The 16,075-nt window shown below is 43.8% G+C and overlaps 2 protein-coding genes and 1 long non-coding RNA gene across 7 annotated transcripts in view; 2 read left to right on the forward strand and 1 right to left on the reverse strand.

Annotated features, from left to right (window-relative positions):
- The window catches only part of LOC102917380 (NUT family member 2-like), a 35,610-nt gene extending 31,370 nt beyond the window's left edge, over window positions 1–4,240 (reverse strand). For 2 of the 5 annotated variants that reach the window (XM_076573316.1, XM_076573321.1), the window contains exon 1: window positions 4,057–4,240. The gene's annotated coding sequence lies outside the window, so the exon portion shown is untranslated. Of the gene's footprint in view, window positions 1–3,732; window positions 3,762–4,056 lie in introns of all 5 variants that reach the window. The other 3 variants (XM_076573320.1, XM_076573318.1, XM_076573317.1) reach the window with 3 other exon arrangements.
- The window catches only part of LOC107399398 (uncharacterized), a 67,493-nt gene that overhangs the window by 21,694 nt on the left and 29,724 nt on the right, over window positions 1–16,075 (forward strand). The window lies entirely within an intron of this gene.
- Window positions 3,395–4,947, forward strand: LOC143273220 (uncharacterized). Its single transcript, XM_076571585.1, has 2 exons — window positions 3,395–3,493; window positions 4,289–4,947. The coding sequence occupies exons 1-2, from the start codon at window positions 3,395–3,397 to the stop codon at window positions 4,616–4,618; spliced, it is 429 nt and encodes a 142-aa protein (XP_076427700.1). The 3' UTR covers window positions 4,619–4,947.

Genomic DNA, 16,075 nt, shown 5'->3' on the forward strand with positions numbered 1-16,075 from the left:
TTTGTGTTCGAGTCTCTTATGAGTTTTCTGCAGGAAATCACGGCCAGGCCTAATATCAACTGAAGTCTCCAGAAAGAAGATGGGACCCCACAACAACAACAATTCCACGTGGACAATAATAATATCATTAAGCTGACAAACATCATCCACAGATCAGCTTTGAACTACAAGGTGCTCAGAGCAATTTTGAGATGACTAGCTGAGATGATCCAGTCTCAAAGACTACTTGAATAAGGACTTGAGATAAACCCTGAACTTTGGCATTATACACAGACTGGATAGTGAAGGATATAGTTACCTCTCTTAGAATTTGACAATTAACCTAAAATTTTTCTTTCAGGATAAAGAAAACTTCGCCCATACCCAGCAGGAAGCAATTTTAAGAATACGACGCCCACATTCCCAAAGAGGTGGTGTGGGGCAGGTGGTTTTTTGGTCTTTTTAATGGGTTTTGGGTCTGGGATAATTTTCAGTATTTAGGGGGGTTGGTTACAAGTTATTGTCAAGGGTTAGGAAAAAGGCTAAGCAAAGGAGATTAGATTTAAAGTTCTTGTTTAAAAAAAAAAAAAAAAGAGAAAAGAAAGAAAAGAAAAAGACAATTACTAGTTTTAAATACTTTACATTGGATTGAATTGTTTTATATTGTACACAAATTTGAAACTGATATTGTTAGAAAATGCTATATGTATATTTCTAATTGTATTTATTCCATCCATTTAACAATGGAATGCAAATTTCTGATCCTTGAATGTTATTATTATCAACTATTAGGATATAAAGAAATGAAAGCTAGTAGTTAGACATTATCATAGAACTTGTAGTCATATTAGATATGTTTTAAAAATTGAGCAGAGATGTTTTAGACAGGTCATCTTCAAACCCTTCAGAGATCTACAGAATATGGCATTTAAAATGTTTTAATAACTTAGAAAATTTTTCTTTTTTGAGACATGTCGGCTCCTGGCAGTACCAATCTACTTTAGAGAAAATATGGGCATTGAAGAAACTGCATATGGAGTCAACTTTCATTCTGGCAAAAGTTAGCCACTGGACAACAAAGTATCCTCGAATCAACAGGACAAAATGGACAGACAGATCACGAAACAAGGGACTACTGATTCTTGCCAAAACAAGTGTGGTTATGGCTTTATCAAAAGGCATCTTCTGAGGCCAGGACAATATGGCCCCATCCCTGAAGTGGCCTTCGCATCCGGAAAAGGTACGGTGCCCTTTTCTTCGAAGGCAGCTTAACAGGCAGAGGGCCGATGGATTCTGTTGTACAATGGAACAGCAGCTGAAAGCTCATGCCTCTCAAAAGTAGACTGGCATTTAATAGAGGGATGTGGAGAAGAAGGGGATGCTGAGATGAAGCCATATATACACAGCCAAGAAGAATGGACAGCTGAATTAAAAAACTGTCAACAATTTCCAGAATTTAAAATCCTGAATCATGACAGGACACTAGTGGAATTCAGGTGTTTCTGGTACGTGGACTGCTCTCACCCAATGTGAGGTTGAACTGTTGACCTTGTGTACATCCTACTTCACAAATGAGTCTGTCAGATACACTAAGCCTATAGGCTGAAGATGATGCCCCAACACTGCGGAGAAACCTCAGGTGACTGCCCAGGCAGCTGGCTGTTTCTGTCAACTCACAATTTTTTTGGAAGTTGCTTGCATGCACTTCTTGTTTTTATTTTTGTTAGCTAATATTATTCCCTTCTTGGGTCTCTGAGGGAGTTGAAGATTAGTTAGTTATGGTTGAAGATTAGTTAGTTATAGTTGAAAATTAATTAGGATAGAAAGTACATTAGATACATCTTGGAATTATCAAAATAGGATAGATAATGGAATTATTTTCTCTGATTAGTCAAATACCTGTTTAGGTATTTATTACTTGTATATATTGTATATAGTTATTGTACTTTTGTATATAGTTTTTCTTTTGTTAGTCATAACCTTTTGCTTTTTTTCTTTTTATTAAAATAGAAAAGGGGAAATGTGGTGGTAATCTAATTGTATTGAAATATTATTTTGATTTATACTGAAATATTAATTTGATTGTATGTTAATAAATAAAGTTGTCTGGGGGTCAGAGCTATTAGAGCCATAGCAAGAGTGTGGCGGTGGTGGCACACGCCTTTAATCCCATAGATATCTGTGTGTTCAGGGTCAGAGCTATTAGAGCCATAGCAAGAGTGTGGCGGTGGTGGCACACGCCTTTAATCCCATAAGATCTCTGTGTGTTCAGGGATACAGCCAGCATTGGAGACATATGCCTTTAAGACCTAGGGGGCTGTACATTCAGACAGTGACGAGGCAGTCATGTGTTTGGGTTTACAACCAATGAGAAGGCAGAACAACATACTTTAAAAATACGAACCGAGAGGAAGTAGGTCTCTTTTCGCGAAGCTGGGACAGCAGGAGGAAGGGTGAGATTTTAGCTCTGAGCTCTGACCTCTCGGCTTTCTCTTTTACATTGTTTCTGTGTTTCTTATTTAATAAGACGGTTGGTTACATCTACAGACAAGAGACCCCTGAGACTTGCTACCCAGCCTCCTTGGCAAATTCCAGGTGATCTAGGGACCCTGCCTCAAAACTAAAGTGTTCCTTTGGCTTCCATACATGTGTGTCTTCATAAGCATGTACACACAGACACAGACACATACACACACACACACACACACACACACACACGGACAAATTATGGGGACACAGAAGGGGAAGGAATCTGTCACTCAGGACCTGGTTGAAGCTGACCCTTGTCAGCTGAGAATCAGTAATCCCAGAACAACTAACATTTAGTTAAGCCCTTTCTATGCTCCCATTTACAGACTTTAATCTTCTGGGAAATCTCAACCAGAAAGCCTCCTTTACATTAAAGGAACATATCCTGCCCACCCTCATCCCCACCCTCATCCCCACCCCACAACCCTAGTGGCTTCCAGTTTTATCTCCCGTCCAGAGCACCCCTCCCTGGTGACTTGCAGAGGGGACTTGCCCATCTTTTCTTTCTTACAGCCTCCTGTTTCTCCAGCCCTCCAGGGCCTGTTCTCTGTCCTCTCCAGAAACTCCATTCCTCTGCCACTGTATGCAAAACTGACCTCTGCCCCCTGATCAAATCGGGCTTCCTCACAGAGCCAACCTCATGACTGTCCACTGCCAGGCAGCCAGTGTGTTAAAATAGCCTCTCGTTATTTTAAGAAATTTTTCAAGTGTGTGGAGACTTCCTAGCAACCCTTTCAGATGTCAGTTGAGGCCCACCAAAACAGCATGTGTGTTCACTGTCAAGACATTTCAATGTGTTTCTCCTTTGAAAAACACATTCATGGTCTCTAGTGTGGCTTACTTTCTTTCCAAGATTTTTACTCATTCGTAAAAATCTGTGTTTCAAATGTCTTTTAATAAACTGCAGTTGCTTACACTGGTTGATTCTGAGATTGGTCACACTGAGATTAGTCACACTCGGTTGGTCACACTGCGATTCTGCTCGGTGTGAAGGACTTGGCTCTGCTGAAATTGAAATCTCTTAGAGATTAGAAGAGCCCCTTGGGCTGCCGTGAGTGACCGTGGGTGACAGTTTTAGAGTGGTGATCCGTCCCTGCTGTGCTGACAGTAGAACTATGGTTTGTACTGACCGACAGATACAACCATGAATTCATACTGATTCAGAAAAATCACAGGTTCATATCATCTCTCCAATCCCAGTCCCGTGTATCAGCATACATATACCTTTGCTACTGTCTTCATTTTAGTTCTTTCTGTAACAGAAATATATATCGTAATAAAGATATATTTCCATTTTGGAATATATATTGTACATATAAATATCATAACATAATATGTAAAAGAAAATAATATATTAAACATAAATATATATAGTATGATTATAGATATTATATATGTGTATTATATATAAATGTATATGTGTAAATACACATACATATGAGAATGAATCACTTTTGAAACTAACCCAGTTGTTGAATCAGCCTTCTAATTTTTCTCCCCATAAACATAAACATTCTGGCCCTGATTATGACCACCTAAGGCACTTACCATGTGGCATCAAGTCCAAACACAAAGTGGCAGTAGGTATTTGACTGCCAGTCTGGCATTCAGATATACTCATCTATGTTCCTAGAGTAAGAATGGTGAATCTCCTAGCTCAAAACTGTCTCCTGAGCACTGAATCTTAGAGTTTGGGGCTAGAGGTCCTGATGTCACTCAGCTCCAGGGTTCCGTGAGGCTCTGTTTCCATGCCACTCTGGTTCTTTATTCCAAACCATAGAAGAATCACTTTACAGAGACACTTACAGGCAGCTGCCCTGCCCTGCCTCGAGCCTCCTCGAGCCTCCTCGGCCACAGTTACAGACTGGGTGGAATGGGCGGCATGGTGAGAAAAACGAACATCAAAACTGGAGGCGACCCCTCGAACCTGCGGAAGGCCCTTGTGAACAACCTCGGAGAGGAAAAGAGAACCAAGCTTCACATTCAGAAACTCCAGAAAGCTCTAGCCCTTCGCTTCAGGGAGATTGACAAAGAGAAAGCGGCGCTGAAGAAGTTTCTGGTGAAGCTCCAGAAGACAACTGGTTATTTTCCTCAGAGGGAACTGTGGTGACGGTTGCCGCTGCAGGTGAAGGATTCATCTGAAAGCTTCAAATCCAGAACCATCGAGTCTCCATTGTCTCCATATAACCAAAGAAAGCAGTAAAAAAGAAACAAGAAGCCAAAAATAAGACTTGAACTGAGGATGTGAATGGGACGTCTTCGAAACAACCCTTGATCTCTCCCACAAAAGAGAACACGCGTTGACTTTTCCAGGTGATTCCGTGTCTTTACAGCTCAGAGTGGTGACATGCAATGCGCACCTTATTTTTTTTACAAGCTTTCCTTGAGACAAAAATAAAGCTGAGCTATTTTTAGTTCTTTCTGATGCTTATCATAAAATACATGTTACATTTGCCTGGTTCTTGTTCTCTTCTCATTTGACATCATTTTAATTCCATGTCTATAGCTTCAGTAATATGAATAAGTAAGAGTTGATGCCGAAATTAAGATGGAAATAATGTAATAGTGGGAAAAGATGTAACTGCGGGTCTGTAAGAGGTATCAATTCAAATATAGATGTGGCGTATGTTGCCCACGTGACCCTGCTCAGAAACTGCTTTATTCAGGACGAAGACAACAGCGACTGTGTGGTGATTAAGAGTCCATGCGTAAGTCACACGGCAGACATTCCTTATACCCCTTAGTGTGTAGCTTGCTCTCTTCACAGTTATTCCTGTCACTGTAGCGGAGCCGGGTCCCTTCCCACCTCTCTCGCTAATCTCATTATTTCAGCAAGTTCTCATCCAGTTTGTTTTTCCAAGGCTGTAATGTGAAACTGAACCAAATAACTTGCAGGCTTTAAATTCTTTGGCACTAAGGCTCCATGGCTCTGTTTTGAAATGTTTTTGTAGAGTACCAGAGAAAAGACACAACAGTCTGTAACATGAATTGCTAGATGATCTTACTAATAAAAAACCTGGAGCCAGATATTGGGGTGGAAGCTGAAAGATCAGAGGAATAGAACAAACCACAGCCACAAGTTCTTACCTAAGCCCAAGAGAGCTACTTCCCTGTATACTCACACCTTACATACCTTTCTGTGCCCTGCCATCTTACTTCCTCTCTCTGCCCAGCTACATCACTTCCTGTCTGTACAGACCTCCAGACCTCTATGGTTAACTAGTGCTGTGGGGTTAAAGGCATGTGCCACCATGCCTGGCTCTGTTTTCAGTGTGGCCTGGAACTCAATGAGATCTGAATGAATCTGTGCCTCTCGAATGCTAGGATTAAAGGCGTGTGCTACCACTGCCTGACCTCTATGTTTAATATAGTGGCGGGCTTTTTCCTTTGATCCCCAGGCAAGCTTTATTTGTTAGAGCACAAATAAAATATTACCACAATAGTCAGAATCCATACAAGGTAAATGTTCAGGGCTTGGACATATGTTTGCATGTAGCATGGCTATCTCCCACCTTCTTGTTTAGAGAGACTCTGAAAGCGTGGTACATCCATATCAGCTTCTCATCACGTGGTTTGTCAAGCAAACATAATCCAGCTTTCAAAAGCCCAAACTGAGCTGCATGTCTTACTTGTTTAGCTTCTGCTGTCAAATAGATCTGGAGTCCCAATCAAATTGTGCTAAACATTTCCATTTGATAAGAGGCAAGTTGCCTAATATTTATTTAACAAATATTTATAAATGGTAACTTAGATTTTCCAACTATGAACTGGGAATAACTCTGTGTGTGTGTGTGTGTGTGTGTGTGTGTGTGTGAGAGAGAGAGAGAGAGAGAGAGAGAGAGAGAGAGAGAGAGAGAGAGAGAGAGAGAGAGAGAGAGAGAAGGAATGAGAATGTGTATGTGCGTGTGGGCATGTTTTTGGGTGTGTGTGAGAGAGTGTGTGCCTGTGAGTAGAGGCAGAGGTCCACCTTGAGTGTCTTCCTGACTCTTCCTCCTTTTATTTTTTAGAATTTCATATATGAGTACTATATTTTCATCATTTTCCCTTCCCTCTCCTTCCTCCAATACCTCGAGGTCCCACCCACTCGTTCTTCCTGTCCCACTTGATAAACATACAACACTGTCTCTTCACTGAAGCCTTGGGGAACGTGGCAGAAGAAATCCATATTGAGACAGGGTCTCTCTATGTAACACTGGCTCTGTCCTGGAACTCACCATGTAGACCAGGCTGGCTTCGAGTTCACAAAGACCCAGCAGCCTTTGAATTATCCTGAGTGCTGAGACTTAAGGTTTGTGCATCACACTCAGTGGAATGGCGTCTTTTTCTTTAATTATACACATGCACATATATTTTATGTTTACATATGTATGTATAAAGTTTATAATGACAGTCTGCTGAGATATTTAATATTACTCGTATGTGTTTAGGGATGACCTCTTGGGACTGGCTAACCTCTCAGTGGGCTGGCTCATGGAGAAGACTGATTCTCCCTCTCAAAGCAACCATCAGTTTCCTGTAGCTCTTCTAGGGGTGAAGAGCCATGAGAAGTCACCCATGCCACGCATGTTGGCATGTATATTGGTATTGTCATTGTTAAGTCCTTGTTTCAGCAACCATTTTATGGAGACTTCTTGGGTGCAGCTTCCTTGTCATGTGTAGAAAGCATTGTCCAGCAACAGAGACCCCATCCTGGTTCTCTGGCTCTTCAGATCCCTCTGTCCACTCCCCACTTTGCATGTTCCTTGACGCTTAGGTGTAGCGATTGTGTTGTAGATGTATCAGTGGTCAAGCCATTCAGTCAGTCTGGCATTCTGGCCATTTGTAGCTTTCTGTAATGGGTCTCCATCTGCTGCAGAAAGATACTTATTTGGCGAGGAGTAAGTGCCACACTTACCTGTGGGTATAGGTAAATATTTGGAATGCAGTTAGAAATTATACTGGCTTAGTGAGGTGGCAGCAGTTGGTTCTCTTTTGGGCCTATGGCCTCACCAGCATGAGTAATGGACATGAATTCCCTCCATTGACTGGGCCTTGATTGGATTACCTCAGGATGTAAGTACAGCTGTTTCATCTTTGGGGATGTCTTGCCATTCTGGTCACTGGTTTGGTAACAGGTGTTACGGACAGTAGGAGTTCTGTTGCTTCTCTCCCGTTGGCTTCTTACAGAGCTCCCTTCTTCTGGTACTGTAAGAGCTGGTCCTTGGGAAGAAGAGGCTTTCAGGTTGGTTCCAGCTTGGTTCCTCCAAGTCCTGTGTCTCACATGTGTGGTGTCTTCAGCAATAGAGACTTACCTTTAATTTCTAGGGGGCAACCAAAGGCAATGGAAATAGCTTCTATTGTTTGGGGAGTCTCAGTGTAGTTTTGGTGCCTGTCTTGAATCTCGCTCTGTAGACCAGGCTAGCCTTGAACTCACAGAGATCTGTCTGGCTCTGCCTCCCAAGTGCTGGGATTAAAGGCATGTGCCACCACTGCCTGGCATGTGTGTGTGTATAATTTTAAGTAGGCATGAAATAATGTGATTACTTACTGCTTTTTCAGACATCCTTAGTATTATTTATCCCACCTTCCTCCCTCTCCCTCTGTGTCTCTCTCCCCTCCCAGGTAAGTCCCTCCTGTAGTCTCCCCTTCATTGCACCATGTCCCACTCTTCCCCTTGCTAGAGCTCTGCCAAGGGCCCTTTGTTTCCCTGATGTTCACTGTTACTCCAGGTGATAGACTGTAAAGATTTGGAGCTAGGATCCACATTGAGAACACACAAAGATTGTCTTTTTGGGTCAGGGTCACCTCAGAATTGTACGTTCTGGTTCCATTCATTTACCTGAAAATATCTAGAGGTGTTCAGTATGCTGAGCAATTAGGAAAATGTAAATTAAAATCACTTTGACATTTCATTTTGCCCCCGTCAGCATGGCTAATGTCAAGAAAACAGCTGACAACCAATGTTGGCGAGGATGTGGGAAAAGGGGAATCCTCACTTACTGTTGGGGGGACTGCAAACTGGGCAGCCACTAGGGAAATTGGTGTTGGAAATGAACAGAAAGCTAAAAAATAAATCTACCATACGACCCAGCTCTACCACTCCTTCCCAGGTGCCTGAAGACTCAACACCCTACTCCACAGATACTTGCTCAGCCATGTTCATTGATACTGTTTACAATAGCTAGAAAATACAACCTTTATGTCCTTAAAATGATGAATGGACAACGAAAATGTTGTACATATATACATGATGGAATTCTCTTCAGGTGTAACACAAAATTAATTCATCTTAATTTTTGAGACAGGGCCTCTCGCTGAAGCTGGAGTTCACTCTTTCGGCTAGACTGTCTGGCTAGCAAGCCTCAGTGATACCCCACCTGCGCCTCCCCAACTCTAGATTACAGGTGTGTGCTCCCACACACAACCAAAGCTGTCTGCTGGGGATAAAACTCAATTCCACATGCTCGCATGGCAAGCACTTTGCTGGCCAAGCTCCTTCCCAGCTCCTTGAAATAGTAGTTTGTTAATTCAGAAGGTTGTCGTGATATCTTCCTGTGATATCTATGTGAATCTATCAGTACAGCCTATAAGCCTGTAGGGTCTCATGTGTAATGTCATGCTTGTCACAAACTTAGATGTTCACAGCTTGTCTGTTCTTAGGAATCCGTGGCTTTGTGGAGAGCCTCAGCATACAGCCATCATTACTTTTAGTTTTCAGCTATGATGCCTGCTGCTATACATCTCAATTGCCAGCAATGACAATATGTCAGTCATCCAAAACGTGGTTGAATATGATATAGGTGTATGTAAATATAAACATAAATGTAATGTGAGGGTTTTGAGGTAGATTGAGGAAAAGATAGGACCAGAGGTGATAGAATACAACATGTAAGTGGCACTTGGGTAGATTGCCAAGGAGAGAATTCCCTCAAAGTGGGGGTCCACACCCCAAGTGTGGAGGGAAGGGGCAGCAGGGAGGGTCATGTGCTTATGGGGTGCTTTTCTGCAGCAGGACTGGAGCACACATTAGCTCAGTGTGCTACAACAAAGTCACAGGCCAAGGAGCTGAGTAACTGCATCCCTTCACTGCAGTGGGGGCGGAGGCTTAAGGTTGAGGTGTGGGTGTGGGTGTGGTGGGTTTCTCCTAAGGCCTCTTTACTCTTTTGTGTGTGTGTGAGTGTGTCAATTTCCTCTTAAAGGGACCCAGGCCATACTGAATTAGAGTCCACACTTAAAACTTTATTTCAGCCAGGCGGCAGTGGTGCATGCCTTTAATCCCAGCACTCGGGAGGCAGAGCCAGGTGGGTCTCTGTGAGTTCAAGGCCAGCCTGGTCTACAGCGCAAGATCCAGGACAGGCACCAAAACTACACAGAGAAACCCTGTCTCGAAAAAGCAAACAAACAAACAAACAAAACTTATTTCAATTTAATTACTTCCTTAATGACTCTTTTTGAAAACATATTCTGAGATCCTGAGGTTTGGGACGGTCACATAGGAAACCACAGTTCAGCCAGGCACATGAGTCCCTAGATCAGAGAGTTTGGAAGAGCAGCAGCAGCTTGGCTTGTTATAGCCCAAGGTTTATCTGTTGTATGGTGATATTTTATTTGTGCTGAAATGTGATTTTATTTGTATGTTAATAAATAAAGTTGCCTGGGGGTCAGAGGTCAAAGCAAGCCATAAACAGAGTCAGGTGGTGGTAGCACACGCCCTTAATCCTATCACATGGCAGGCAGAGTCTCTGTGTGTTCAAGGACACAGCCAGACGTAGTAACAGGAGCCTTTAATCTCAGTACCAACCATAGAGACCTGGAGATCTGTACAGACAGGCAGTGATGAGGAAGTCATGTGGCAATGGTGGTGGTGAATTTTTTTGTTGGGGTCAGGGTTGAGATAGGGTCTCACCTTGTAGCCAGGCTGGCTTGCAACTCATTGTATAGCCCAGGCTGGTCCCTAATTTATGACATTCCTTCTGACTCTATCTCCTGGTTTTATAGATGTAAGCCACCATGTGCAACACAAGGCAGAATTTCAAGCACCTACACTTGTGTATATATACTTATGTGTAGATACACACACACACACACACACACACACACACACACACCTACATATAAATAAAATAGCAATATCAACAACAAATCTTTTTTAAAAAAATCTTAGGGTAAAATATAGTAAGCTGTGTCAACTGGTTCGCAGCTAACTAGCAAATGGCAGCACTCATCCTTTGAAACCATGCTCCCTGAAGTGCACAAAGGTTCTGTGCAAAGTCCCAGAATAGCCTTGCATGTGGATATTTCCATGGACATGGGATCTGTTCATTGTGTGGTGAACCTCATACACACTGTGCTGCTGCACTACAAATGAATGACCCCTGGGGCTGGCTCTAATGGAGTTTGTGAGGGGGAGTTGTTAGGGTGGCGTTCTTCTGCTCAATAAAATCCCACTGGAATTTCCAACCAAAATTGAATACAGCAAATACTGTCTGGGGTTAGATGGATGAAACCTTGAGCTAAGTGAGGCGGTTGGATTCTCTCTCAGGACCCTGGGGCTGCCCTTGCCACCTGTATTCTCTGTGTTCCCGTCAAGGTAAAGTCATGATGCCGTGCAGTTCTCAGTGGTAGGAATCAGAGCCTGTGATAGGACAGTGAAACAAGCCTATGGTTTATCTACCATCATGGCATCTGGGGCATCTCAGTTGGTTATGGGCTCAGCTTCCATGTTTGTGTGAGGTGTGTCTTACATTTGATGGACATTAGTATCACTGTTAGATGTCTAACCTTCTCTTGGTAAGGGGAGGATGGCCCCTGGAAAGCTAGGCTGTAGGCTAAGACTGGCTTGTCATGATATGCTGAACATTGGTATGGTCCTTGTTTATACTGGGATGCATTGGTGATTGAGTCTCTGTTGCCTGCCAGTGGCTGGAAGCATTGGTGTGTTTTTATGGGTATGGGATAGGATTTTGCAGATGTCCTTTGCATTTGCAAAAAAAGTTAATTTAGTTGTATACCAGATTGGATCCTTGACTATAAGGCATTCACACATGGGCTCCCCATATGGAGGACAAGTCATTTCAAAAAAATGGAAATTGCCAAATATGTATCATAAAAATGGCTGGCTGTGCTGGGCAGTGGTGGTGCATGCCTTTAATCTCAGCACTCGGGAGGCAGAGCCAGGCAGATCTCTGTGGGTTCGAGGCCAGCCTGGTCTACACAGCAAGATCCAGGACAGGCACCAAAACTACACAGAGAAACCCCATCTTGAACCCCCTCCAATAATAATAATGATGATGATAATAATAATAATAATAATAATAATAATAATAATAATAGATGTTAGAGTATAACACAGCTGTTGCCTTGTGAGGCCATCCATTCTCCCAGTCACACACACAGCTGTAGTGCTCCAGGGTTAGCCCCTCAGAGGGTGCTGTTAGCAGTATACCAATACATTCTTCTCGAGGTCAGCTTTGCTGCTGGCCTTTAGAGTACTGTCTATCTTCTGTGAGAAGTGTGGTTTTTAAAAGAAGATGCCATAAGAGGGGCAATTTCCCATGGGTAAGAAAGGGCAGAGTAACACAGTAGACTAAAGTGCAGGTCCTGTGTGACCAGCAGAGGGCAGCTGGCTACTCCCTGATAGGGTGGGGGTACCGTCCAGCTGGACTTTGGTTTGTTGTACATCTGTAATGGAGCCAGCATGAGGGTAGCAGCTGAGGATGATACCACTCCACATAGCATTGGTCTGAGAGCTGCTGGTCCTACATGATGAGCTGACACAGGGCGTCCGAAGAGCCGGGAACTATTCTGTGAGGAGGGAGGGAAAGGGGGAAATGCCAGGTGGTTTCCTTGGCTTTGGGAGGCGACATCAGAGCTTTCTGTCCCTGAAAATTGTATGTTGTGTCCAGCATGATTATTAGAAATCACAACATCGATGGTGGAGGTCCCCTATTTATTGTGAATTTAAATATGCTGCAGCCAAACTGTGGTTGCACCATATATTTGCATTATCTAGGCAGTAGCCAGACTCAATACTTTTTGAAATCCCATTCCATCTGCCTTTGATATTCTTGCATTATTTTGTAGTAGCGTCTGGTAGTACTTGCTGTATCTGCTTGTGGCTAACCGTGAGCCTTGCTCCGACTCTGAAAGTTGCGAGGGCTCTGCCATACTCTTGATGTGGTTCGAGGATACCTCCCAAAGGCACATGCGCTAAAATCTTGATCTTCTGTGTAGCATGTTGAGGTGTGATGACTTGGTGGGGCCTAGAAGAAGCGGGTGGTGGTGGTGGTGGTGGTGGTGGTGGTGGTGGTGGTGGTGGTGGTGGTGGTGGTGGTGGTGGTGGTGTGGTGTGGTGTAGTTAGAGGCCTGACCCTCCTGAATGAGTTAATGGTCTCAAGGGAGTGGAGCAGATCTCAGGAGACTCGATTACATCCCAAGAGAGCTGACGGTTCTAAACTGAATTCAGCGTTCTTGCTCACTCTTATTTCTTCCCTCAACACATCTGCCATTCTGCACAAGTTCACTTCCTGCCACCAGAATCATTAAGCCAAGTAAACTATTAGTTTTTGTCCTGTTACTATGACAAAACACTCTGGCAAAAGCAACTTAAAGGGGAAAAGATGTTTTTTTGGGGGTGGGTGGGTCTCACAATGTCAGAATACAGTTCATCACTGCAGGGCAGTCAGGGTGGCAGGAACTCGTTGTATTATGTCCAGAGAGCAATGGATTAATGCATGCATGCTTGCTGTATTCAGCTTGCCTTCTTTACTCTTCTACAGCTGAGGGGATGAGTTTGCTATCCCTGTCCGAGTTTTCTCGTACCATCACCCAAAGCCCGGCTGAATGCCTTCTCCATCAGCTTGATGTTACACACAGTCCTTTAGAACACAAGACACCGAGACCAGGACAGTGGAATCCACTGACGTTTAGAATAAATGGTGGTGCTGGGGTGGTGTCTCCATTGAGATGTGGATTCCATCTTCTAGTCTAGAATGTGCTGTGTACTAACAACTCATACTGCCGTGCCTCACCAGCCCACGAGGCTGAGATCCAGCAAGTACAGGAGTGACCCTTTCCACTGCATCCAGTGAGTGGCCCTCTTGTATACCTTCTGTTTACATCTGTGCAGCTTTGCACTCTTGGTGCTTAAAGGTCCTAATTACTGGATGTGGGAATGGGGAAAATTCTTTCAAAGCTCATAGCAAATGTCCTCATTTAAATGGAACCTGTAATTACCACCTGAGAGAGAGAGAGAGAGAGAGAGAGAGAGAGAGAGAGAGAGAGAGAGAGAGAGAGAGAAAGGGAGAGAGAGTTTCTTGAATGCAGTGGCTCAACAGGAAAGGGGGGTTACAACTGTAAACAGAAGGATGAGGACTGCTTGTTCATGGTGGGAATAGGCTGGAGGGTGCTTGGAAACAGGTACTTCACAGGGCGTCTCTAAAGTTTTATACCCAGCAGTGGCTTTTAAGGAACAAGGAACATAACCTCAACTCGGGGCTCAGACTGAGGAAGGTCTGATTTACCCCATCAAGCAACCACCCCAGATGGCTAGATTCTAATTGTCCACGCTAATACTTGGAGCAAAGGGGCCTCCTCATTGTACCCCTAACTCATGTCTGTTAACTTCTTTGGTGATTGAGTTGACAGCATGCTTTTTAACTTTCTGGTGCCTTTTGGTATGTAAAAGATTGACATTTTGGTCAGGCTGTGTAAGCTGCCCACATCTGTGACCCCACACCCAGGCAGGGGGAGTGAGAAGGTCCGGGAGGATGGATAGTTCTAGGTAAACCTGCGTAGTGAGAGTCCCATCTCAGATATAAAAAATGGGGACCTAGGGAGAACTTTAATGCTATGCATGGCATCTAACAAAATAAAGACAGAGCCCAGACACTTTTTTTTTTGGTTTTCTTTGTTTAACCAGTTGTTAGTGTTGACTGGTCTTCGGAGCTTTAAAGAGGGGGCGGGCATTTCTAGCTTGCAGCTTATGTGGTGGAGAAACAGCTCTGCGTGGGGTCATGTCCGTAATGCTTTACTCTACGTCACTTTTTATTGAAATTCGGGAATTTAATTTGGCTCTGTTTTCCAGTTTGTTGTTCATGTGAGCACTCAGAAATTCTTGTCCCCACAAGTTGTTTGTTCGTTCCATAATAGTTCTAAAAGCATGCATTCTTAAACAAAACATGATACCCAGTAAATAAAAGTATGCTTTCTTTATAAGATAAAAAGAATGGGGGGGGGCACAAACTAGGGATTCTGTCATGGCTCATCTGTAGCCCCGCTTTGAGGCCCCTGTTGTAATTTGTCTGTAATTTTCCTTTGGCTTTTTCCATTTGAGGAATGATAATGTGCATAGCATGGTGGGGGTGGGGGTGGAGTGGGGTGGTCTGACTTCACTCACTGTTGGAAAGCGTCATCAGCTTTGTCCCCCATACACCACTTGAAACCTCACCTACAGTGTGTAAGACCCCTTCTGTTCTGCTGTAGGCATTGATAGGAATCTTTAGTTAATTATCCAAGTTTGCTTTTCCTTTATAACTCACAGGGCAGGTCTATTCCATTCTCTAACTCTTGTTTCTATAAGAGTGCCTTGACTAGTCTTAGCTCAGTATTCTGCCTGGGAACTTGAAATGATGACTCTGTTCTTGTAGAAAGCCTTTGCTTTTCTTCTGCAGCCTTGACTGTTCTGTGACTAGGAGACCGTTCAGCTTGTCTAATCGCTGCCACACTGACTTCCATATGTGGGTTGCTTCTGCCAGCGCTGCCGAGTTTGACTTAGTAATTCTAATGATTTGCTTAGGTTTCTAAAACACAGAAGAGTTCAACATTTTTATAACATATATTTTTGAAAAATGCCGTATATATTATCACCTCCAGGTAATACTTAGGCTTATACAGTTCTTTATTTATATAGTACCAGGGCCTGAACTCGGGGCCTCACACATTAGGCAAGTGCTCTGCAGCACCCAGTGACATCCGTCACACATTAGGCAAGTGCTCTGCAGCACCCAGTGACATCCGTCTCCAGCCCTCATTTTACTTTGTATTTTGAGGCCGTCTGAGTTGCTCAGGCTGACCTTAAACTCACGCGGTAGAATAGGCTGGCCTTTCAAAGTGGCAGAGGTCATGAGCCTGCCCTACCAGGCTTGGCTCCTTGGTTTGCAGAAGGAAGGCTCACACGGCTGTCCATGCTCGTCTGTCTGGGAGCCTCCTGCCCCATGAGGTGCACCCGTGCCCACTGCTAGCCGTGGAAGGAAAGCATCAGAACTTGGACCTGGAGGACTTGAGAGTGCTGCATATTTTCCAGGGCTCCTCCTCCTGGGGAGCACCACACCCAAGACAAGTGTTCACATGCCTTCAGCAAGATTTAACTCTTAACCTTGGACCCTGAGCTTAGTGGAGCCTGTCTCCACTAAGACGTCCCTTACCAAGCTGGCTCACTACTCCAGAGCAGGACTCCAGGAGTACCAGGCCCACCCTTACATCACCCCAGTGTCAGAGCTGACGCTTTCCCAAGGAGGGAACTTAACAGGACATCTGTATCCCGAGGATGCCACCCCTAAGAGGAGCTGTAAATGGAGCATGCCCGAGA

This window comes from Peromyscus maniculatus, chromosome 5 (assembly GCF_049852395.1).
Source record: "Peromyscus maniculatus bairdii isolate BWxNUB_F1_BW_parent chromosome 5, HU_Pman_BW_mat_3.1, whole genome shotgun sequence".
In the NCBI taxonomy this organism is placed as follows: Eukaryota; Metazoa; Chordata; class Mammalia; order Rodentia; family Cricetidae; genus Peromyscus; species Peromyscus maniculatus.